Source organism: Heptranchias perlo, chromosome 3 (assembly GCF_035084215.1).
Source record: "Heptranchias perlo isolate sHepPer1 chromosome 3, sHepPer1.hap1, whole genome shotgun sequence".
Taxonomy (NCBI): Eukaryota; Metazoa; Chordata; class Chondrichthyes; order Hexanchiformes; family Hexanchidae; genus Heptranchias; species Heptranchias perlo.
The window spans coordinates 61,638,298-61,664,609 of NC_090327.1; the positions used below are offsets into that span (position 1 = coordinate 61,638,298).

Genomic DNA, 26,312 nt, shown 5'->3' on the forward strand with positions numbered 1-26,312 from the left:
CAGAGGCAGAAGCAGCTGTTGATACTTACCTTACCACTCGTTGTCAAGTCATTACATTTCTTACAGCATTGAAGTGACATGGAGGGGGTTGGAAAAGGTTGCTCTAACAGCCCTCCACTTTGCCATTGCCACTGGGAGACTAGGCTTCTCCTCCTTCCTCCAAACATGCTCTCCCTTCTGCTCCTGACTTCTGTCTACCCTCAGAGAAGCTGACAGTCCATATTTCTCCGTTTTTCACTGGCTGGCAAATTTTCATTCCACCACTAGACTACCTCCTTACACCGATCCAAATTTTCACTTGGAGCTGTGAATAAATATAATAATGATCTAACCCTGGAAATGTGCATGTTGCTAGCACATTAACAATCTGCCAAGATTTGCACAAGTTCTTAACCACTTAGAACCGACTTAGACAGTACATGAAAATCACCCCACTAAATTAAATCATAAACAGAATACAATAAAATAATTGCTTTTCAAAAATATGATTACCTGCTTTCAACATTTTAATAGCAACAGGTACATTGTCATTCCATATGGCTTTCCACACATCGCCATAATTACCAGATCCTATGCACTTTACTAAAGTGAATTCTTCTTTTGGTCTTTCCCATTTGTCCACTGTGTTATATGATAAGTGACGAAGAGCTGGCTTTTTCTGTTGATAAACAATTACTGATTTAGGAAGAACATGTAAATTAAGTAAATACCAGTCAGAATGGGATATAACAGCTAAGTTTATAATATTTTACAGATGAGATTTTAAAATGATGCAGAAAGATTTCATCAAAGAATCATAGAAATTACAGCAAAGAAGGAGGCCATTTTGCCCATTGCTCCTGTGCCAATGCTGGCTCTTCAAGTGGAGGTATCTACTCTAATTCTATTTCCCTGTATCCTTTTTATATTCTTCCTTTGCAAATATTTATGTGATTTTCTTTTAAGTAATAATTAGTTTTAACTTTTACTTTAGCATGCCAATCCTAACACATATTAGATTGGATACTGTAATACTATCAAACTGGTAAAAAAAAAACTAGCAAACACCATTTATTTCCAGGGTGTCAAGCAGAGGAACCTATTATATTGGATCTCTGTCCTCTTTGTATTTAACTCACGCTTCCGGAGTATTTCCAGAACCATTTTCCTACATGAATTCATATGATTTGATATTCAGTAGTGCCCGTGCTAGTTTTTGACTTTTATTTCTGCTATTAACAAACAATAACAAAAGTGATATCTCTGAACTTGCTTCAAGTGGAAGTTCACAAACTGCATGACAGTGAAAAATAAATTAACCACGGGCACAGCAATCCTACTCTCAGAGGCACCGGAGAAGGTGCAGAAAAGATTTACAAGGATGATACCAGATCTGAGAGGTTATAGCTATCAGGAAAGACTGAATAGGCTGGGGCTCTTTTCTCTAGAAAAGAGTAGGCTGAGGGTTGTCCAGAGGGGATGGGGGGGACAGAAAATCTGTGCTCCTGCAGGATTTAAAGGGGAGATTTTCTGCTTCAATGAGGCAGTGGCTCATGAAGGCTTTGAGTGGCAAATCAGGGATAGACTCAGTGCGCTAGGAACATACTGCCAGGTATTTTCCGACAGATTTTCAAATGGTATGCTCCTCAAACACAACATCATCACTATGCACCTGTATAAAAACGGCACAATTACAAAAAGTCTTCAACACTTAGGTTCTTAAAGCTGTATGTCATTTGGTTTTGTAGATGATTTTTTGTTCATCTCACAGTTTATTGCTGATTTTTCCTTTTTTAAAAATCAGCACCTACTATTTTGCCCTGTTAATAGAAACAGGCCTGCTGCTTGGCTGGACATTATTTGCCAGCCAAAGGATTTCATCAATGTTCCAAAGGAAAATGACCAACAGCAAAAAAAGGCTCTTCATTTTTCCAGAGTGACTGGGTTCCCAAGAGCGCAAGTCCTCAACAATGGAACCTATGTGGCCATATGGGCTCATTTCACCAATCCTATGATATTTATAAATAGGAAGGATTACTTTCATTTATGTGACCATTAGAACAGCATGATGCAGGTGGATCTCAGGTACTCTGGATGCTTCCATGATACACTTATTCTACACTATTATTTCAAGGCATTTTGAGACCAGGTGGATGGAAGGGTACAGATGAACAAAGATCTAGGGATTCAAGTACACATAACTGTCTGGAAGTGTGAGTGCAGCTAGATAAAGTTATAAAAGAGCCAACAGTATTTTGGGGTTTGTAATAGACTACAAGAGTAAAGAAGTCATGATAAATTTGTACAAAATATTGGTTAGACACTTTGCACTTTGTACAGTTTTGGGAACTCAATTATGGAAAAGACATTATTGCTGTAGGCCCCGAAGTTCCTGGAGTTCCACTCAGCCGACACAAGCACCTGTTAGAGGAGGTATCAATGCCATTATGTACCATAAAGTGGAAGACATCTTCAAGCTATGTGAGTTTGCTGTTTGTCAGCCATACCTTCGGGAACGCAAGAAGAACAAGCATCTGCTATCCTGTACCAAAATCACCTACCAAGGTGTACTGTGCTATGATATTCTGATGTTGGTAAATTTCCTATTGACAGAATGTCTGCCTGGCTGTGTGACAAATTTGTGACGAGAAGAAAAAGCAGCAATGATGGGAACTAGCCTGGAGTTACAGGATGGTCACCTGTAAGACCCACTCCAAAGGGGCACCACTGATTATTTGTCTCTTTTTTCTATTGTGGTCTTCCTTTTCCTGCAGTCATGAAGAGATTGACGAATTGCTGACTGTTTCAGGAGCCCTGCCATAACTATGTAATTGGCTACTCAGCTTCCCAAAGCAGAGCAGCAAGAACATGCAGCTGGGTGTTGGGGGATTCTTTTACGGCTTTTCACACCATCAAGGTTGCATTCCTTGAGCAGAAGTTTGCACAGCTTGAGAGTCGACTGGACACGCTCCGCAACATTCAGGAGCGAGAAAGTTTTCTTGAGCAGACGTTCACCCCATGGGTTGCTAGGAGTAGTGAAGATGGTACAGGATACCAGGTCACCATCAGCAGACAGGGCAGGAAGTAACAGGTGAGGGCAGAAAGGGGACTGGGAGAGCTATAAAAAGCAACAATGCAATACAAAGAAAGTAACAAAAGGTGCAAAGGAAATATGGAAAAAAAATTGCAATTGCAGGGTTATCAAAGGTAACAGCAAGAAAGTTTTTTCATAAATATATCAAGAGAGAGTGGTAAAAGGGAATGTGAGCCCATTAAATATAATTTCAGTTGAGACTATAATGGAGAATAAGAAAATGTCAGACCTGTTAAATAAGAACTGTATATCTGTTTTCACAGTGGAGGAAGAGGACAAAATACCAACAGTACAAGGGAACCTAAAAATAAGTCAAGCAGAGGAACGTAGTGGATTTAATATATGCAAAAAATGGTAATGGAGAAAATAATGGGACTTTAGGCAGACAAATCTCCAGGACTAGATAGTTTTCACACCATGTTATTAAAATAAATAGGTGAGGAAACTGCAAATGCATTCGTCGTAATTTTCCAAAGCTCTCCAGATTCAGGAATTGTGCCTATGGATTGAAAAACTACAAATGTCACTCCATAATTAAAAAGGGAGGGAGGGAAAAGCCAGGTAACTACAGACATGTCAGTTTAACATCAGTTGTGAGGATGTTACTGGAATCTATCATCAGACAAAGTGACTGATCATTTGGACAAATATGAGCTGATCAAAGAGAGTCAGCATGAATTTGTGATGGGTAGGTCATGTCTGGCTAATCTAGTTGAATTTTCTCAGGAGGCCACTGGCATGGTGGCTAGGGGAGTGAGTATGGATGTTATCTATCTGGACTTTCAGAAGGCATTTGATAAGGTTCCGCACAAGAGATAAGAGTCAACAAGAGACTCACTGAAACTATCACTCACAAAAAAGAAGCGAGGCAAGCTTGTCCATTTTCACTCATCTTATTCAATGTCTTCATCAATGATATATTGGGTGTCATAGTAAAGAGACAGCCTCAGAGTGTCTATTCTGGGCATTTCTAAAAGTATCATGGAGCTCCTTTTTGCAGAAGATAAAAATCTCACCTGGGGATCTAGTGCATGCTGCTCACCATATTGAACAATCGGTTAATCAGTGGGTATGGTGCTGGGTGGCCCAAGTGAAATTTTATGGCTTTCAGAGAGGATCTCACAGGTGTTGAGGAAGATTAAGGAATCTCTAAAGACCGGAATGCCAAGTGAGTTGAGGCATACCAGCCTCTAGATGGATGGAAGTGGGCCCCACCAGTGACTCCCAAAGAAACGGAGAATATTTTTAGAAAAACGTAAGAACATAAAAAACAGGAACAGGAGTAGGCCATACGGCCCCTCGAGCCTGCTCTGCCATTCAATAAGATCATGGCTGATCTTTGACCTCAACTCCACTTTCCCGCCCGATCCCCATATCCCTTGATTCCCCTAGAGTCCAAAAATCTATCCATCTCAGCCTTGAACATACATATTCAATGACTCAGCATCCACAGCCCTCTGGGGTAGAGAATTCCGAAGATTCACAACCCTCTGAGTGAAGAAATTCCTCCTCATCTCAGTCATAAATGGCCGACCCCTTATCCTGAGACTCTGTCCCCTAGTTCTAGACTTTCCAGCCAGGGGAAACAACCTCTCAGCATCTACTCTGTCAAGCTCTCTTAGAATCTTGTATGTTTCAATGAGATCACCTCTCATTCTTCTAAACTTTAGAGAGTATAGGCCCATTCCACTCAATCTTTCCTTAAAGGACAACCCTCTCATCTCAGGAAAATAAACTTTGAACAGCCCCCTTCCACAAGGGGTCTGAAGGGGACATGGTTAAGGTTTGGGGAAGGGACAAGCACAACCCCAACTCCATATGGACAGATTTTCTAGCTGTATGGAGGAGATGCGCCCATAGTGGCACTTGTGCCTGCCTGCCCCAAGCAAATTAGGTGCCATCCCATTGCCCCCGCAACTCCAGGTCAGTGCTGGAGGGCATCGGTAGGCATGACCCCACTGGAATTGCGTTCCGAGGATTTTTGGGGTCATTATTTTCTTATTTCTTCACAATGCTGAAAGAACTGGAAGAATAGCATTTTAAAACTTTGTTCAAGTTATTTGAATACAGTTCTGCTTTTGAACTTACCTTTTTGCTTGGCCTATTTAATTTAATACCACAGCACATTGCATTATGTTTATAATGCTCAACCAGTTCATGAATAGTGGCAAAATCTGGATCTTCTGTAATATGAAATCTACCATTTTCCTTTTGTAAAATCACAAAATGATCGACTGATCCTCCAGCTTTGGCTGAAAAAAATAATTCTTATTAATAATCAATCACCACATTTTGTTATTTATATTGGTTGCTGTGGATTTTATGTTCATTAATGTGAGGGTTGTCAGTGCTGGAGAAAACACATGGGGGGGCAATTTTCACTTCTATCGCCTGGCGTTAACGGGGTGGTTTTGGCCTCAAAATGTTGTCAGTAGCCTTACCATCCCATTAACATCAACGGAGAGGCGGACAACATTTTGAAAGTGGGCGGTCGGTTGCTCAAAATTCAAAATCGATCCCTGGTTTTCCACGTTTTCTACTTAATGCCAACATCAATTCTTTCCATGGGCGAAATATAAAGTAAAGCTCCTTTTACACTGATCCAATATTGACTAGGAATTTCCTTGAAGTTGCTCCCTCTACACCACCGTAACTTCACTGGAAGTGTGGTGGAAATCACATTTACATCACCTTTGGCCTAGAAATTGGATCTCTCTGTGCTCGTTTTACAGGCATAAAACGGGCACCTAAGGGTCCAATATGGCAGCTGGAGTGTGGATGCCACCCACCATAGTGGTAAAGACTCCTCTGTAGGTGTCCAGGGCGCATGCTTGTAACAGGCATTATGCCCTTTGCATATGCAAATAGGGAGCCAAATGCTTGTTTGAGGCCTCATATGCAAAATTCGGTTGTGCATGATGCAGCATGCAATGTGCATGCTGTGGTCAGTTTCTTCAGGTGTTTGGCAGTAAAACCAGCGGTCCTTAACAGGCTGGAAAGGTAAGTTTGAATTTATTTACTTATCTTACCATGGAGCTGGGAGGAGCCGGAGTGTTCTTCCTGGCTGCACCTTAAATCTGCAGACCAGTGCCTCCTCCCAACTGCCTCTCCCCTGGACTCTCCTAACTACTTTGGCCATCATCTGAGCTGGTCAATCTTGCTGTTTCCTGGGATTGGTGAGCTGCCTCTGAGGCCACGACTGAACCTCGAAGCTCACTGGTACCAAGCAAATGAAGCCGACGGTCTAATTTACCGTGGTCCTGCCACCGACCTCATTAAGCTTGTGGAGCTTATTTGCATATGCAAAGTGCCTGAAGCCTGCTTCAGGTGTGGGTAATATCCTTACCTAATATGGTGGACGGCGCACTAACGGGCAGAATTGTGCGTGCGCTTCCTGTCTGCCATTTTGGAGCTTTAGGTGTCCGTGCAGTCCCCGAAAAATCCAATTTCTAGGCCATTGTCTCTTAACCCACTGTATCACCTATTCTCTTTGATAAGATTGTGTTCCACAAAGTTCCCTTCTAAACTGGAGTAGCAGAAAAGTTTTCTAAAAGAGCAGTGAATATTCAGAACTCACAGTAGAAACATGCATGAACTTTTGTTGCGTTTCTGAAGGAAATTACTTAAGACTAAAATTTGGTTGAAAATGTATACTTGCAAACTAGGAATACACATTTGGAGACACACAAACTTCAGATCTGGACTAAATTAAAAATAAATTGATGTGAAATGTTAAAACTACAATACACCCACAAAAAAAATTACCATCCAAACATAACACAAACAAAACCATGGGCTCTATTTTAGCACCCGCTATCGGGTGCGCTTCCCGCGGGGGGGGCTCCGAAAATCAGAGAATCCCAGCGCGGCACCGGATCCTGCCCCGAACCCGCGCACTTCTGGGTTCACCGCTGACGCGCCGGCGTGCGCGCGCAGCCCCCGCTGGTGGAAATCCCGCAGGCAATTAAAGCCAGCGGGATGCCACTTGACAGTATTTGGTTAGGTATTTCAGGTCATTAACTGACCTGATTAAGGGACTATGTGGGATTTTAGAACAAAATGGGACTGTTTCCCGTACTGGGGGAAACACTCCCGGGTCAAGTGGATGTGTTGCAGCTGTCAGCCTGTGGCAGCTGCAAAGGTCCATTTGACAGGTGGGGGGGGAGACCCTCACCCATTGCAGGAGGCCACTCCGTCACTTGGGACAATGTTTGGCCTCCACCACCCTCCTCCTGACAGTCAAAGTCACCAACCTGCACACGTACCCCGGGGTCCAGAGACATGTACCTACCTTGCGGACCCCCTCAGATGTACATCTTCCGGATGGGGGCCGCCGTAGCTGCAGTCACGACCTCCTCGGAGGGCGAACAGCATCACCAGCCTCGCCAGCCTCATCATCCACGCCGTCCACCTCTGACACGTGGAGCTCCACAACAGAGTGCTGTGACACATCCACCTGTACAGCAGGAGGGAGGGCTACCGCAGAGAGAGATGCGTCGCAGAGGGCACTACCCTCACCACAGGGTCCACAGACCGAGGCTCAGCCTCCTGGACCTCTCTGAGCAGCAGTGCACACGGAGGCTGAGAGTCACTCGACATGTGGCCGTGGACATCTGCAGCCTCCTTCATGCTGAGCTGCTCCCGGCTGGCCCGAGCACCATCTTCTTACCTGTCGCTGTCAAAGTCACCACTGCCCTCCACAACTTCTCCTCCGCATCCTTCCAGGGTGCAACTGGGGACATCGCCGATGTCTCTCAGTTGTCTGCGCAGGAGAGCCCTGCAAATACACCTACACCCACTCTGCAGTGACACAATGGGTGGCATCAGTGGTGGGTCCTCATAGTGATACCCAGGAGCGGGCATTATTGCACAAACCAGACAGGATTCGCGAAGACATGGCAGTAGTGGTGCCAATATACTGTGTGATGTGAGTTGTTCTGAAATTCAATACAAGTAACACCCATGACAGACCCTCAAACACCCTTGTGCATCCCCTTCATGCTCACGACACGTTTGCCTTACGCTGCCTACTGCACATATGTGATGCATGCCCTGTGGCTGCAGCACAGGTTGTGGCGGGTTGAGTGAGGCTGGCTGTGAGAGAGATGCACGAGAGGGTGAGTATGGGATAGAGGCATGAGATTGTATGAGGATTGGGTTGCGTGTTAGTGGCGGGGTGAGTACTGGCGAGGTGAGTAGGTGCAGGTAAGATGAGGATGAGGTTTGAGTGGGTATGAGGGGTGATGTGACAGAGTAGTGTTGGCAGTGCCGAAGGAGATGTGGGGTGGGGGCAGTGCTGTGGTAGATGGAGTGTGGGGGAAAGACTACGTGTACTCACTGTGGCTGACCCACTGAGGTCATTGGAGCGCCTTCTGCACTGTGTGCAGGTGGGCGATATGTTGGTGGCGCAGGTGACCCCCTCTGCCACCTCGAGCCAGGCCTTCCTGGTGGCAGAGGCGGGCCGCTTCCTCCCGCCCGCCGGGTGGAAGATCTCTGTCCTCCCCCTCCTCCGCACCCCATGTATTGATACCTGGGGTGAGGCATCATTAAACTGGGAGCAGCCTTCCCCCTGTGCTGCTCCATGCAGTCATTTTTGCTATTGGTTGCAGCATCTGTCAGTGGAGGACTGCCCCTTTAAATAGAGCGCCTCCAGCTGACAGATCTTACTGCGCATGCGCAGCCCGCCCGACGCGCAGATCAGCAGCGGGGAACCCGGAGGAGCAAGTAAGTGGCTCCAATTAGTGGTTTGCCTGCTACGATCGCGCGGGAAACCCACCAATTTCACCGGGCGCGTTACCCACGCGCCCGATAGCCCACCCGCCGGGAACCCGCAGCCCTGCTAACATCGGGCCCATGATCTCTGTTAATGGATTTAAGAGAGTAATCCAATCAAGAGATTCAAATGATGCACATAATCACTTAGGATTTTTTTTCACAGTTAATGATGTCATCTAACGCACTGATCGGATTACCCCCCTTTAACTTGCTGACAGAAGTCCAGCATCTATATCTGGTAGGTCCTATGTTAATTATACATGGTGAAACTAAGCTGTCTTATTTCTACTCCATTTTATACCCTGTTGTGGATTTCTTACCTGATAATACATATGCATCCTGTAATGTCTCACTTTTGCGGACAAGAAACAAGCCAATTTTTTGACTGGAAGAAAGGAGATGGTTTTCCGCCTCAAATCGGGTCATTTTTCCACAATACCAGCTACAATGGAAATGAGTATAACAATCAGCACAACAACAACAACTTGCATTTATATAGCGCCTTTAACGTAGCAAAGCGTCCCAAGGCGCTTCACAGGAGCGTTATCAAACAAAATTTGACACCGTGTTGCATAATGAAATATGAGGACAGGTGACCAAAAGCTTAGTCAAAGGGGTAGGTTTTAAGGAGCATCTGAAAGGAGGAGAGGTAGAGAGGCACAGAAATTTAGGGAGGGAATTCCAGAGCTTAGAGCCTAGACAGCTTAAGGCACGGCCGCCAATGGTGGAGCGATTAAAATCGGGGATGCGCAAGAGGCATGATTTGGAGGAGCGCGGAGATCTCGGAGGGATGTAGGACTGGAGGAGGTTACAGAAATAGGGAGGGGTGAAACCATGGAGGGATTTGAAAACAAGGACGAGAATTTTAAAATCAAGGTGTTCCCAGACCGACAGCCAATGTAGGTCAGCGAGCACAGGGGTGATGGGAGTACAGGCTTTGGTGTGAGCTAGGATATGAACAGTACAGTTTTGGAAGAGCTCAAGTTTATGGAGGGTGGAAGATGGGAGGCCAGCCAGGAGGGCAATGGAATAGTCCAGTCTGGAGGTAACAAAGGCATGAATGAGGGTTTCAACAGCAGATGAGCTGAGGCAGGGGCGGAGAAAGGAGATCTTACAGGGGTGGAATGACGGTCTTGGTGATGGAGCGGATATATGGTTGGATGCTCATATCAGGGTCAAATACGACGCCAAGGTTGCGAACAGTCTGGTTCAACCTCGGACAGTGGTTAAGGAGAGGAACGGAGTCAGCGGCTAGGGTACATAATTTATGGTGCGGACCAAAGACAATGGCTTCGGTCTTCCCAATATTTAGTTGGAGGAAATTTTTGCTCATCCAGAACAGTATATCGGACAAGCAATGTGACAAATAAGAGGCAGTGGTGAGGTTGAGAGAGGTGGTAGTGAGGTAGAGCTGGGTGTCGTCAGTGTACACGTGGTAAATCGCCCGGTCTGGATGGGATGCATCCTTGGTTAATGAGGGAAGTAAGGGTGGAAATTGCGGAGGTACTGGCCATAATCTTCCAAACATCTGTAGATAAGGGGATGGTGCTAGAGGACTGAAGAATTGCAAATGTTACACATTGTTCAAAAAGGATGTAAGGATAAACCCAGCAACTATAGGCCAGACAGTTTAACCTCAGTAGTGGGGAAACTTTTAGGAACGATAATCCGGGACAGAATTAACTGTCACTTGGACGAATGTGGATTGATTAGGGAAAGCCAGCACGGATTTGTTAAAGGCAAATCGTGTTTAACTAACATGATAGAGTTTTTTGATGAGGTAACAGAGAGGGTAGATGAGGGCAATGCAGTTGATTTAGTGTATATGGACTTTCAAAAGGCATTTGATAAAGTGCTGCACGGTAGGCTTATCATCAAGATTGCGGCCTATGGAATAAAGAGGGCAGTAACAACATAGATACAGAATTGGCTAAGTTACAGGAAACAGAGAGTAGTGTTGAACGGTTGTTTTTCGGACTGGAGGGAGGTGTGCAGTGATGTTCCCTAAGGGTCAGTGCTGGGACCACTGCTTTTCTTGATCTATATTAATGACTTGGACTTGGGTGTACAGGGCACAATTTCAAAATTTGCAGATGACACAAAACTTGGAAGGGTAGTAAACAGTGAGGAGGATAGTGATAGACTTCAAGAGGATATGGTGGCATGGGCGGACACGTGGCAGATGAAATTTATCGCAGAAAAATGCAAAGTGATACCTTTCAGTAGGAAGAATGAGGATAGGCAAAATAAACTAGAGGGCACATCTTTGAAAGGGGTACAGGAACAGAGAGATCTGGGGGTATATGTGCCCAAATTGTTGAAGGTGGCAGGGCAGATTGAGAAAGTGGTTAAAAAAGCATACGGATTCCTGGGCTTTATAAATAGAGGCATAGAGTACAAAAGTATGGAAGTCATGATGAACCTTTATAAAACACTGGTTTGGCCACAACTGGAGTATTGTGTCCAGTTCTGAGCACCACACTTTAGGAAAGATGCGAAGGCCTTAGAGAGGGTGCAGCAGAGATTTACTAGAATGATTCCAGGGATGAGGGACTTTAGTTACCTGGATAGACTGGAGAAGCTGTGGTTGTTCTCCTTGGAACAGAGACAGTTGCGAGGAGATTTGATAGAGGTATTCAAAATCATGAAGGGTCCAGACAGAGTAGATAGAGAGAAATTGTTCCCATTGGCAGAAGGGTCGAGAACCAGATTTAAGGTGATTGACAAAAGAGCCAAAGGTGACATGAGGAAAAGCTTTTTAACACAACGAGTGGTTAGGATCTGGAATGCACTGCCCGAGGGGGTGGTGGAGGCAGATTCAATCATGGACTTCAAAAGGGACCTGGATAAGTACTTGAAAGGAAAACATTTGCAGGGCTACGGGGATGGGGCGGGGGAGTGGGACTAGCTGGATTGCTCTTGCATAGAGCTGGCACAGACTCGTTGGGCCGAATGGCCTCCTTTCGTGCTGTAACCTTTCTATGATTCTATGATCTGACATTGTATTTTTGGATGATGTTACCAAGGGGCAGCATGTAGATGAGAAATAGGACAGGGCCAAGGATAGATTCTTGAGGGACTCCAGAGATAATGGTGCGGGAGCAGGAAGAGAAGCCATTGCAGATGATTCTCTGGCTACGACTGGATAAGTAAGAGTGGAACCAGGTGAACACACTCCCATCCAGCTGGACGACAGAAGAGAGGCGTTGGAGGAAAATGGTGTGGTCAACCGTGTCAAAGGCTGCAGACAGGTTGAGAAGGATGAGGAGGGATAGTTTATCATAGTCACAGTCACATAGAATGTCATTTGTGACTTTGATAGGGACCATTTCAGTACTGTGGCAGGGGCGGACACCTGATTAGAGGAATTCAAACATGGAGTTGTGGGAAAGATGGGCACGGATTTGGGAGGTGACAACACGTTCAAGGACTTTGGAGAGGAAAGGGAGGTTGGAGATGGGGCGGTAGTTAACACAAGAGTTAATTTGCTATTTTGCAATACAGAGGTTAACTACATACAAATAGATTATCAGTTGATGTTTTTCCCCTTCGTATATTTGCATTTTTTCAATGCATTGAAACAATATTAATTTTACAACACCAAGTTATAGTCCAGCAATTTTATTTTAAATTCACAAGCTTTCGGAGACTTCCTCCTTCCTCAGGTAAATGTTCAAGAGCTCCTTGAAGCCTACGCATTTATACATATAGAACAATACATGGTGTTTACAGAATGCCCCTGCAACTGCCCGTTGCCAAGGCAATCACCGTGTTCAGACAGAGAGGTGTCACCTGCAGAACCCCCGAATACACATTTTGTTGAATGTGTATTCGGGGGTTCTGCAGGTGACACCTCTCTGTCTGAACACGGTGATTGCCTTGGCAACGGGCAGTTGCAGGGGCATTCTGTAAACACCATGTATTGTTCTATATGTATAAATGCGTAGGCTTCAAGGAGCTCTTGAACATTTACCTGAGGAAGGAGGAAGTCTCCGAAAGCTTGTGAATTTAAAATAAAATTGCTGGACTATAACTTGGTGTTGTAAAATTGTTTACAATTGTCAACCCCAGTCCATCACCGGCATCTCCACATCTTGAAACAATATGCATAACATATTCACATTGAGCATGAGAATTACATACTGAAGTCCGAAACTAGAGTCTTAAACTTAAATAAAGCTAATTACATAGGTATGAGGGACGAGTTGGCTGAGGTAGATTGGGAAATTAGATTAAAAGGTATGACCGTAGATAAGCAATGACAAACATTTAAAGAAATATTTCAAAGTTCTTAACGAATATACATTCCATTGAGAAATAAAAACTCCATGGGAAAAATTATCCATCCTTGCCTAACGAATGAAGTTAAGGATAATATTAGATTAAAAGAAGAGGCTTACAATGTTGCCAAGAAGAGTAGTAAGCCTGAGGATTGGGAGAGTTTTAGAAACCAGCAAAGGACGACCAAAAAATTGATATAAAGGGAGCAAATAGAATATGAGCGTAAACTAGCAAGAAATATAAAAACAGATTGTAAGAACTTCTTTAGCATCTCAGCATGCTAAAGAAGCTCTTACATGCTGAGATGCTAAAGAAGCTCTTACAATCTGTTTTTATATTGTAAGAGGAAGAGAGTAGTGAAAGTAAATGTGGGTCCCTTAGAGTCTGAGACAGGAGAAATTATAATGGGGAATGAGGAAATGGCAGAGGCATTAAACAAATATTTTGTATCTGTCTTCACGGTAGAAGACACAAAAAACATACCATTAATAGTAGGGAACCAAGGGGTAAATGAGAGTGAGGAACTTAAAGTAATTAATATTAGTAAAGAAAAAGTACTGGAGAAATTAATGGGACTAAAAGGCGACAAATCCCCTGGACCTGATGGTCTACATCCCAAGGTTCTCAAAGAGGTGGCTGCAGTGATAGTGGATGCATTGGTTGTGATCTTCCAAAATTCTCTAGATTCTAGAATGGTCCCAGTGGTTTGGAAGGCAGCAAATGTAACACCGCTATTCAAGAAAGGATGGAGAGAGAAAACGGGGAACTACAGGCCAGATAGCCTGACATCAGTCGTCGGGAAAATGCTGGAATCCATTATTAAGGAAGTGGTAACAGGGCACTTAGAAAATCATGGAGTGACTAGGCAGAATCAGTATGGTTTTACGAAAGGGAAATTGTGTTTGACAAATCTATTAAAGTTTTTTGAGGATGTAACTAGCTTGGTAGATAAAGGGGAACCAGTGGATGGATTTTCAAAAGGCATTCGATAAGGTGCCACATAAAAGGTTATTACACAAAATAAGGGCTCATTGGGTTGGGGTAATATATTAGTGTGGATAGAGGATTGGTTAATGGACAGAAAACAGAGAGTAGGAATAAATGCACCATTTTCAGGTTGGCAGGTAGTAACTAGTGGATGTCGCAAGGATATCGCTTGGGCCTCAGCTATTTACAATCTATATTAATAACTTAGATGAAGGGACTAAGTGTAATGTATCCAAGTTTGCTGGCAATACAAAGGTAGGTGGGAAAGTAAGGAGGACACAAACAGTCTGCAAAGGGATTTAGACAGGTTAAGTGTCATAGAGTCATAGAGTTATACAGCACGGATAGAGGCCCTTCGGCCCATCGTGTCCGCGCCGGCCATCAGCCCTGTCTACTCTAATCCCATATTCCAGCATTTGGTCCGTAGCCTTGTATGATAGAAGTGAGTGGGCAAGAAGGTGGCAAATGGAGTATAATGTGGGGAAATATGAGGTTATTCACTTTGGTAGGAAGAATAGAAAAGCAGAATAATTTTTAAATGGCGAGAAATTGTTAAATGTTGGTGTTCAGAGAGATTTGGGTGTCCTTGTACATGAAACACAGAAAGTTAACATGCAGGTACAGTAAGCAATTAAGAAGGCAAATGGTATGTTGGCTTTTATTGCAAGGGGGTTGGAGTACAAGGGTAAGGAAGTCTTGCTACAGTTGTATCGGGCCCTAGTGAGACCACATCTGGAGTACTATGTACAGTTTTGGTCTCCTTATCTAAGGAAGGATATACTTGCCTTAGAGGCAGGGCAACAAAGGTTCACTAGATTGATTCCTGGGATGAGAGGGTTGTCCTCTGAGGAGAAATTGACTGGAATGGGCCTATTTTCTCTGGAGTTTAGAAGAATGAGAGGTGACTTCATTGAAACATATAAAATTCTTAGATGGCTTGACAGGGTAAATGCTGAAAGGCTGTTTCCCCTGTCTGGAGAGTTTAGAATTAGAGGTCATAGGATAAGGGGATGGCCATTTAAGACTGAGATGAGAAGGAACTTCTTCACTCAGAGGGTTGTGAATCTTTGGAATTGTCTACCCCAGAGCATTGTGGATGTTTAGTCATTGAGTATATTCAAGGCTGAGATTGATAGATTTTTGGAATCTAAGGGAATCAGGGGATATGGGGATCAGGTGAGAAATTGGAGTTGAGCTGGATGATCAGCCATGATCTTAAAGAATGGCAGAGCTGGCTTGAGGGACCATATGGCCTACTCCTGCTCCTATTTCTTATGTTCTTATATATTTTGTAAAGTAATATGAGTGATGTCTAGAAGATTCGTAACTTGTTCAGTTTTACCAATAAAGATGTTTCAGATCATATAAGAACACCAGAAAGCATAGAACAAGGCCATTGAGAAAGGCCAAGAAAGACTCTTCATCCACAGACAATGTACAAACTAACTTATCATGGACACTATCCATTTAATCTCCTGAGGAGATGTTCTGCTTAAATATTCTATAATACTAATATAATCAAGAGAAAACACAAAATATCTATTAAACTTCATACATATCTCCAGAATTTATCTTTAACTCTAACTCATGAGGTCACAAGATTAATACGGATCAGAAAAACCTTACAGTGTCCCCATCACAGTATCCAACCACATTGCTTAAATTACTGCAGGGTTTTTGGTTCCACTACCTACTCAGAAGTCCATTCCATGTATTGATCACTCATTGGGGTAGATCATGACTTTGTGCGATAGTGGAAATAAAAATCTCTAGAGATGCAAAATGGGCTGCCGACTCGCTACACACAGAGTCTTCGCTTTCCAAAGGAAGCCATCAACGAGTTTTGGCCAATGCTGCAAACTGCAAACAGTGAGTCATTGAATACATTCAAGGCTGAGTTAGACAAATTTTTGATCAGCAAGGGAGTCCAAGGATATGGGGAAAGGGCGGGAAAGTGGAGTTGAGGTATAAATCAGATCAGCCATGATCTCATTAAATGGCGGAGCAGGCTCGAGGGGCCGAATGGCCTACTCCTGCTCCTATCTCTTATGGTCTTATGGTCTAACCTGCAGCCTCCCTCCACCACATGCACCACTCTGCCAGTGGCAACTGTCCTTCACTTCTATTTCACGGTGTCATTCCAGGCTGCCTGGAACAGCTGTGTACAGATGAATCAAGCAAGTGATGGATGCATTGTTTTCTCGAGCTAGCAATTTCATTATGGTAACATGACAGGCACTGCAGAATGGCAGAATTCAAGGTTCAAGGAGTCATGGATTGCAGCTATGTAGCTATACATGGTCCCTTGATATGGCTTTAATAGCATGCAATCTAATGAACTTGATGAAGATGGCCTCAGCCTACTCCAGGTTAAAGTCCACTTTCTACAACATCAAACGGAAGTGATTTAACAAAACCAAATACTGAAAATATGAAATAAGGACAGAAATTCTTGGAAATACACAACAGGTCAATCAGCATCTGAAAGAGAAAGACAGAGCACCATATGAGGTGGAACCCTTCAGCAGAACCATTTATAAAAGAGTGGTGGCCAGACTGTCATTCTTTTACCAGATTATAACTACAGCAGTGCTACACTGGTTGTTGCTACTTAGACCAGACCTCCAAGTTTATGCCTGGAACACCTAAGTTTCTGAAGCTGCATCTTAGATTTCTACACGTGTGTCAGTCTTGGCTCAGTGGTTGCACTCTTGCCTCTGCGTCAGAAGGTTGTGGGTTCAAGTCCCACTCCAGAGACTTGGGTACAAAATCTAGGCTGACGCTCCAATGCAGTACTGAGGGAGCACTGCACTGTCGAAGGCGACGTCTTTTGGATGAGACATTAAACCAAGGCCTAGTCTGCCCTCTCAGGTGGACGTGAAAGATCCCACGGCACTATATCAAAGAAGAACAGGGGACTTCTCCCCAGTGTTTTCACCAATATTTATCCCTCAACCAACATCATTATAAACAGATTATCTGGTCATTATCTCATTGCTGTTGAGGGACCTTGCTGTGTGCAAATTGACTGCCGGGTTTCCTACATTGCAACAGTGACTGCACTTCAAAAGTATGTAATTGGCTGTGAAGTACTTTGGAATGTCTTGAGGTCGTAAAAGGTGCTTCATAAATGCAAGTTCTTTCTTTCTTTATATCACCGCAAAATATCTTCTCAGAATGCCACCAGTTCTTTTGCTTGTGGTGCTTTCTGCCACATAATGTCATGATCTAGAATTCCGAGAGAGCGGGAAAGTCAAACACAGAGTTGACTAGCACTCGATGATATAGAGTTGACCAGCACTAGAGGTGACAGTAGATAACTGGAGTGTGTATTAGACTGTGGGAATTTGTTAGCTCTCGTTAGCATCTTCATATGTTTCTTAATTCTAAAAGGAGTGGGAGGCTTAAAGTTCCCTCCCTTCACTCTTCGGCGTTGTGTGCTCGTGTTCCAAATGCATTCCTTTCAGCAACACTTTTTAAGATGTAAAAATCCTTTTAAGCCTGTGAAGGCACACCACCACTTCTCAGAGCAACCAGTGATGGACAATGAATGTGGCCTTGCCAGCATCACTCGCATACATAGAACAAATTTAAAAAATGCAGCAAACAGCAAGGCCCACAAACAACAATGAAATGAAACACATTGTGGTAGAATTTCCTCAGTGGCTCTCCTGATCACCCATCGTAACTTCGGCAGAAATCCCAGGAAACAGTGTAAACAACTGATTACTCCAGATCCAACCTTTTATCCTCGTACCTGAACCATAAATATCAATTTTTGCCTGATTATGCTCCTGTGAAGTGCCTTGGGACATTTCTTTCTATGTTAAAGGCACTATATAAATGCAAGTTGTTGTTGTTGTTCTCTTAGGATAAGGAAGATTAAATGACATTATTGAAGCACAATCATACATTTATGTTAAAAACTTATTTATATTTATATTTGTATATTTATACTTTTATTATTTTACATCGAGTTACATCGAAACTACAGCAATGAAACAGGCCATTCGGCCCAACTGGTCTGTGCTGGCATTTATGCTGCACATGAGCCTTCTCCCTCCCTACTTCATCTAATCTTATTAGGATACCCTTCTATTCCTTTCTCCCTCATGTGCTTATCCAGCTTCCCCTTAAATGCATCTATGCTATCTGCCTCAATGAATCAATGCTATCTGCCTCAATGATCTGCCCTTGACATCAAGGCAGCATTTGACCGAGTGTGGCACCAAGGAGCCTTAGTAAAATTGAAGTCAATGGGAATCAGGGGGAAAACTCTCCAGTGGCTGCAGTCGTACCTAGCACAAAGGAAGATGGTAGTGGTTGTTGGAGGCCAATCATTTCAGCCCCAGGACATTGTTGCAGGAGTTCCTCAGGGCAGTGTCCTAGGCCCAACCATCTTCAGCTGCTTCATCAATGACCTTCCCTCCATCATAAGGTCCGAAAAGGGGATGTTCATTGATGATTGCACAGTGTTCAGGTCCATTCGCAACCCCTCATATAATGAAGCAGTCCGAGCCCGCATGCAGCAAGACCTGGACAACATCCAGGCTTGGGTTGATAAGTGGCAAATAACATTCGTGCCAGACAAGTGCCAGGCAACGACCATCTCCAACCAGAGAGAGAGTCTAACCACCTCCCCTTGACATTCAACACCATTACCATCGCCAAATACCCCACCATCAACATCCTGGGGGTCACCATTGACCAGAAACTTAACTGGACCAGCCATATAAATACTGTGGCTACAAGAGCAGGTCAGAGGCTGGGTATTCTGCGGCGAGTGACTCACCTTCTGACTCTCCAAAGCCTTTCCACCATCTACAAGGCACAAGTCAGGAGTATGCTGGAATACGCTTCACTTGCCTGGATGAGTGCAGCTCCAACAACATTCAAGAAGCTCGACACCATCCACGACAAAGCAGCCCACTTGATTGGCACCCCATCCTCCACCCGAAACATTCACTCCCTTCACCACCAGCGCACTGTGGCTGCAGTGTGTATCATCTACAGGATGCACTGCAGCAACTCGCCAAGGCTTCTTCGACAGCACCTCCCAAACCCGCGACCTCTACAACCTAGAAGGACAAGTGTAAGGACTTGCACAACACCAGGTTATAGTCCAACAGTTTTATTTTAAATCACAAGCTTTCAGAGCTTACCTCCTTCGTCAGGTGAGTGAAGGGTTCTAATAACGCATAGCATATATAGTCAGAGAACAATGCCTGGTGATTACAGATAATCTTTCCAACTGCCCCCTATCACATCTCGGCTGGGAGATGATCACAGCAATCAAAGGTGTCGTTGGTGTTCAGACAGGTTAGCCACAGAAAACATTACATCCCAGTATACTGAATACACAATGCGTCAGATTACAAAGACAGAGAGAGAAAGAGACCCGAAAGGCAGAGAGAGAGAATGTCCAGTTGTATTAAAAACAGGTAACTTTTTTTCGCTGGTGGGGTTACATGTAGCGTGACATGAACCCAAGATCCCGGTTGAGGCCGTCCTCATGGGTGCAGAACTTGGCTATCAATTTCTGCTCGATGATTTTGCATTGTCGTGTGTCTCGAAGGCCGCTTTGGAGAACGCTTACCCGAAGATGAGAGGCTGAATGTCCTTGACTGCTGAAGTGTTCCCCGACTGGGAGGGAACCCTCCTGTCTGACAATTGTTGTGCAGTGTCCGTTCATCCGTTGTTGCAGTGTCTGCATGGTCTCGCCGATGTACCATGCTCCGGGGCATCCTTTCCTGCAACGTATGAGGTAGACAACGTTGGCCGAGTCACAGGAGTATGAACCATGTACCTGGTGGGTGGTGTCCTCTCGTGTGATGGTGGTATCTGTGTCGATGATCTGGCATGTCTTGCAGAGTTTGCCGTGGCAGGGTTGTGTGGTGTCGTGGACGCTGTTCTCCTGAAAGCTGGATAATTTGCTGCGAACGATGGTCTGTTTGAGGTTAGGTGGCTGTTTGAAGGCGAGTAGTGGAGGCGTGGGGATGGCCTTAGCGAGGTATTCGTCGTCATCGATGACATGTTGAAGGCTGCGAAGAACATGACGTAGTTTCTCCGCTCCGGAGAAGTACTGGACGATGAGGGTACTCTGTTGGTTGTGTCCCATGGTTGTGTCATGCTACATGTGACCCCACCAGCGAAAAAAAGTTATCTATTTTTAATACAACTGGACATTCTCTCTATGCCTTTCGGGTCTCTTTCTCTCTCTGCCTTTGTAATCTGACCCATTGTGTATTCAGTATACTGGGATGTAATGTTTTCCGTGGCTAACCTGTCTGAACACCAATGACACCTTTGATTGCTGTGATCGTCTCCCAGCCGAGATGTGATAGGGGGCAGTTGGAAAGATTATCTGTAATCACCAGGTATTGTTCTCTGACTATATATGCTATGCATTTTTAGAACCCTTCACTCACCTGACGAAGGAGGTAAGCTCCGAAAGATTGTGATTTAAAATAAAACTGTTGGACTATAACCTGGTGTTGTGCAAGTCCTTACATTTGTCCACCCCAGTCCATCACCGGCATCTCCACATCATAGAAGGACAAGGGCAGCAGGCACATGGGAACACCACCACCTGCACGTTCCCCTCCAAGTCACACACCATCCCGACTTGGAAATATACCGCCGTTCCATCATTTTCACTGGGACAAAATTGTGGAACTCCCTACCTAACAGCAATGTGGGAGAACCTTCACCACATGGACTGCAGCGGTTCAGGAAGGCGGCTCACCACCACCTTCTCATGGGCAATTAGGGGTGGGCAATAAATGCCGGCCTTGCCAGTGACGCCCACATCCCATGAATGAATAAAAAAAAACCTCATTGTAGCACGTTCCACATTCTTACAACACTTTGGGTAAAGAAGCTTCTCCTGAATTCTCTATTGGATTTATTAGCAACGTAGAGTGTTTTGAATCTTTGGAATTCTCTACCCCAGAGGGCTGTGGATGTTGAGTCATTCAATATATTCAAGGCTGAGATGGATAAATTTTTGGACTCTCGTGGAATCAAGGGATATGGGGATAGGACGGGAAAGCGGAGTTGAGCTCGAAGATCAGCCATGATCTGATTGAATGGCGGAGCAGGCTCCTGCTCCTATTTCTTATGTTCTTAAGTTCTTACATTTATTATATTTATGACCTCTAGTTTTGGACTACCCAACAAGTGGAAACATTTTCTCTATGTTTACCCTATCAAACCCTTCTAGAGAAAAGAGTCTCAGCCTGTTTAGCCTTTCGTGATAAGGATGCCCTTTCAGTTCTGGTATCATCCTTGTGAATCATTTTTGCACCCTCTCCAATGCCTCTACATCCTTTCTATAATATGGAGACCAGAACAACGCACAATACTCCAAATGTGGTCTAACCAAGGTTCTATACACATTTAACATAACTTCTTTGCTTTTCAATTCTATCCCTCTAGAAATGAACCCGAGTACTTGATTTGCCTTTTTGCTACTTTTAGTGATTTGTGTATCTGTACTCTAGATCCCTTTGCTCCTCTATCCCGTTTAGACAATTATCCAAGCAGTATGTGGCTTCCTTATTCTTCCTACCAAAATGCACCATCTCACACTTTTCTATATTGAAATTCATTTGCCAATTATACGCCCATTCTGCAAGTTTATTACTGTCCTCTTGCATTTTGACATATTTTTCCCTCATATTTACTATACCCCCAATTTGGTGTCGTCCGCAAATTTTGAAATTGTACCTCTGATTCCTGAATCCAAATCGCTAATGTAAATTGTGAAAAACAGTGGTCCCAGCACCGATCCTTGTGGAACACCACTTCCCAACTTTTGCCAGATGAGTAGCTACCCTTAACCCCTCCTCTCTGTTTTCTGTTTTGTAGCCAGCTTGCCATCCATTCTGCTACCTGTCCCCTGACTCCGCATTCTCTGACTTTAGTCATGAGTCTACAATGTGGTACCTTATCGAAGGCCTTTTGAAAATTTAAATATATTACATTTACTACATTACCCTTGGTCACTCTTTCTGTTAGTTCTTCGAAGAATTCAATAAGATTGGTAAAGCATGACTTTCCCTTCTGAAATCTGTGCTGACTATTCTTTATTATATTTTAATTCTCTAGATGTCTTTCTAGTACATCCTTGAGTAACGGTTCCATTATCTTTCCTACCACCGACGTTAAGCTAACTGGTCTATAGTTCCCTGGACTTGTTCTATCTCCCTTTTTAAATATAGGAATAACATTAGCTGTCCACCAGTCCTCTGGCACTATTCTCTTTTCTAATGATTTTTTATATGTATTGAAATATATATTTCTGAAATAAAAATATAACTTGTGGTTGGAGTGTGCTTCATAATGGATTCAGGGTTTCCTCATTGTCTTAGTTACTTATTGAATAGACTTGCTGACCCGCGCAGATGAGGAAGGACCCAAGTTCAAACCCGATTCTGGAGCTGTGGTAGGAGGCTACATTTGGTCTCAGTCTGCCTGGATTGCTTCCAATTTCATGGCTGAAAAGCCGCAGGTGAGATATTGTGGTTAATACTCACGGTTCTCCCTCCAAGCTCTTCTCTTTCGCTAGTATCTCGACAGGCACAAACCCAGCCTGGTATTTTTTGTGTTTGTATGATTTTCTAGAACCTTTCCAAACTTTCTGAGCAAGCCACCAATCCTCTTCCTTGTTGAGGATCTCCAGGCGGTCTCCTTTTCTCACGCTGAGCTCCTCGTGGGTCCTTGCCATATAATCAAACTGTACTACACAGATCTCCAAGCAGCGTAGAGCTTCACCCTTGCACAATCCTTTGTCTACCCTATTAATGCCAGGGTTCGCAGTTCCACGACATGAGCTTGCTGCACTCTGCTGAACAGTGCTCGTAGCTTCGCGAGTGCACACTGCAGCTCCTGAGGATTCATTTGCGTTCTGGCTTGTGAATCCTGGTGATCTTACACTTTCCTCATCCTCCAAGGTGGAATTAGGATTTGTAGGATAGCTGAAACAACATAGGACTGACATAGTGCTGATGTGAATGAGTCCGTACAGATGTCTGTTTTTGCAGAACTGTTTGTACACTAATATAAATAGTCGCATTTTAAGCACATGGAAGTTTAAGATTGGAGTGAGGAAGTGTTTTTTTTTACTTGAATGGGGAATTTCTTTGTGGGTTTAAAGGACATTTAGGAGCTTGTCATTTTCTATTAAAAATATTTTGTGTGCGCATGCAATGCATGGGATTAAAGGGGCAGTGGCTGCGGGGATAGTAAATTGGCTCAGGGACAGAAAGGAGAGAGTAGTGGTGGATGAACATAAGAACATAAGAAATAGGAGCAGGAATAGGCCAATCGCCCCTTCGAGCCTGCTCCGCCATTCAATAAGATCATGGCTGATCTGATCCTAACCTCAAATTTAAATTCATGTCCAATTTCCTGCCCGCTCCCCGTAACCCCTAATTCCCTTTACTTCTAGGAAACTGTCTATTTCTGTTTTAAATTTATTTAATGATGTAGCTTCCACAGCTTCCTGGGGCAGCAAATTCCACAGACCTACTACCTTCTGAGTGAAGAAGTTTCTCCTCATCTCAGTTTTGAAAGAGCAGCCCCTTATTCTAAGATTATGCCCCCTAGTTCTAGTTTCACCCATCCTTGGAACATCCTTACCGCATCCACCCGATCAAGCCCCTTCACAATCTTATATGTTTCAATAAGATCGCCTCTCATTCTTCTGAACTCCAATGAGTAGAGTCCCAATCTACTCAACCTCTCCTCATATGTCCACCCCCTCATCTCCGGGATTAACCGAGTGAACCTTCTTTGTACTGCCTCGAGAGCAAGTATGTCTTTTCTTAAGTATGGACACCAAAACTATATGCAGTATTCCAGGTGCGGTCTCACCAATACCTTATATAACTGCAGCAATACCTCCCTGTTTTTATATTCTATCCCCCTAGCAATAAAAGCCAACATTCCGTTGGCCTTCTTGATCACCTACTGCACCTGCATACTAACTTTTTGATTTTCTTGCACTAGGACCCCCAGATCCCTTTGTACTGCAGTACTTTCCAGTTTCTCGCCATTAAGATAATAACTTGCTCTCTGATTTTTCCTGCCAAAGTGCATAACCTCACATTTTCCAATATTGTATTGCATCTGCCAAATCTCCGCCCACTCACCCAGCCTGTCTATATCCCCTTGCAGGTTTTTTATGTCCTCCTCACTCTCTACTTTCCCTCCCATCTTTGTATCATCTGCAAACTTTGATATGTTACACTCGGTCCCCTCCTCCAAATCGTTAATATAGATTCTAAAGAGTTGGGGACCCAGCACCGACCCCTGCGGAACACCACTGGCTACTGGTTGCCAGTCCGAGAATGAACCATTTATCCCAACTCTCTGCTTCCTGTTAGATAACCAATCCTCCACCCATGCCAGAATATTACCTCCAATCCAGTGATTAATGGTTCTTTTTCAGACTGGAGGGAAGTGTGCAGTGGTGTCCCCCAGGGATTGGTGTCAGTGTTGGGACCACTGCTCTTTTTGATATATATTGATGACCTGGACTTTGGTATACAGGGTATAATTTCAATGTTTGCAGATGACACTAAGCTCAGAAATGTGAGGAGGATAGTAACAGACTTTAGGAGGACATAGACAGATTGGTGAAATGGACAGACACATGGCAGATGAAATTTAACGCAGATAGAAGTGTAAAGGGATTCATTTTGGTAGAATGAATGAGGAGAGGCAATATCAACTAAATGGTATAATTTTAAAGGGGGTGCAGGAATAGGGTGACCTGGGGGTGTATGTACACAAATCTTTGAAGGTGGCAGGACAAGTTGAGAAGGCTGTTAAAAAAGCATATGGGATCCTTGGCTATACAAATAGATGTGGAGATGCCGGTGATGGACTGGGGTTAACAATTGAATACAATTTTACAACACCAAGTTATAGTCCAACGATTTTATTTTTAATCCCACAAGCTTTCGGGGGCTTTCCCCTTCCTCAGGCGGTGTGGAAGGCTTCCACACCGCCTGAGGAAGGGGAAAGCCCCCGAAAGCTTGTGGGATTAAAAATAAAATCGTTGGACTATAACTTGGTGTTGTAAAATTGTTTACAATTATATAAATAGAGGCATAGAGTCCAAAAGCAAGGAAGTTATGCTAAATCTTTATAAAACACTGGTTAGCCCCAGCTGGAGTATTGTGTCCAATTCTGGGCACCACACTCTAGGAGGGCTGTCAAGGCCTTAGAGAGGGTGCAGAAGAGATTTACTGGAATGGTACCAGGGATGAGGGACTTCAGTTATGTGGAGAGACTGGAGAAGCTGGGTTTGTTCACCTTAGAACAGGGAAGCTGAAGAGGAGATTTAATAGAAATGTTCAAAATTATGAAGCATTTTGATAGAGTAAATAAGGAGAAACTGTTACCAGTGGCAGAAGGGTCGGCAACCAGAGGACACACATTTAAGGTAATTGGCAAAAGAACCAGAGGCGACATGAGGAAAACTTTTTTATGCAGCGAGTTGTTACGATCTGGAATGCACTGTCTGAAAGGGTGGTGGAAGCAGATTCAATAATAACTTTCAAAAGGGAATTAGCTAAATACTCGGAGTGGAAAAATTTGCAGGGCTATCGGGAAAGAGCAGGGGAGTGGTACTAATTGGATAGCTCTTTCAAAGAGCCGGCATAGGCACGATGGGCCGAATGGCCTCCTTCAGTGCTGTATCATTCTATGATTCTAAAGAAGATTCGAAATCAAAAGAAGGAAAACCAACAAGCATTTGACACAAAAATCTTAAAAGACGGAAGGACAAACTGATAAAACTGTATATAAAGAGATCTGGGGGTAATTTTCATCTGCTTACTGCTCTGTTCATGCTGAAAATTGGAGTGGTTGTCAAAGGAGATTTTATTAAACAATGCTTGATTCGATTTTGAAACAGGCCTCGAAATGGGCGGCCAGTGTTCCCACCTGAAACAGGCAGGAGCCTTATTTAGTTATTTAAATTGGGGTCTTACGCTGGTTGTAGAATCCTGAGGCAAATCTCAGGTGCCAATGGGCGGAGAATGTGCCGAACAAGCACCACCCAGTGGTATTGGACTTAGAGTAACCTAACCAGCTATCCTTAAAGGGAGTACTGCAGACTGCTCCAAAAATACTTCCAAAAGACCCATGACACTAACTTTTGTGGGGCCAGGTACAGCACGAAATA

At 43.9% G+C, this 26,312-nt stretch overlaps 1 protein-coding gene across 1 annotated transcript in view; it reads right to left on the reverse strand.

The window, feature by feature from the left end:
- The window catches only part of LOC137306361 (tyrosine-protein kinase FRK-like), a 29,896-nt gene extending 6,744 nt beyond the window's left edge, over positions 1-23,152 (reverse strand). The window contains exons 1-4 of the mRNA XM_067975517.1: positions 22,654-23,152; positions 9,169-9,290; positions 5,162-5,325; positions 493-658 (exon numbers count right to left, since the gene is read on the reverse strand). Coding sequence (XP_067831618.1) covers positions 493-658; positions 5,162-5,325; positions 9,169-9,290; positions 22,654-23,117 — 916 coding nt within the window. The 5' untranslated portion in view covers positions 23,118-23,152. The remainder of the gene's footprint in view (positions 1-492; positions 659-5,161; positions 5,326-9,168; positions 9,291-22,653) is intronic.
- Positions 23,153-26,312: the final 3,160 nt, after the last annotated feature.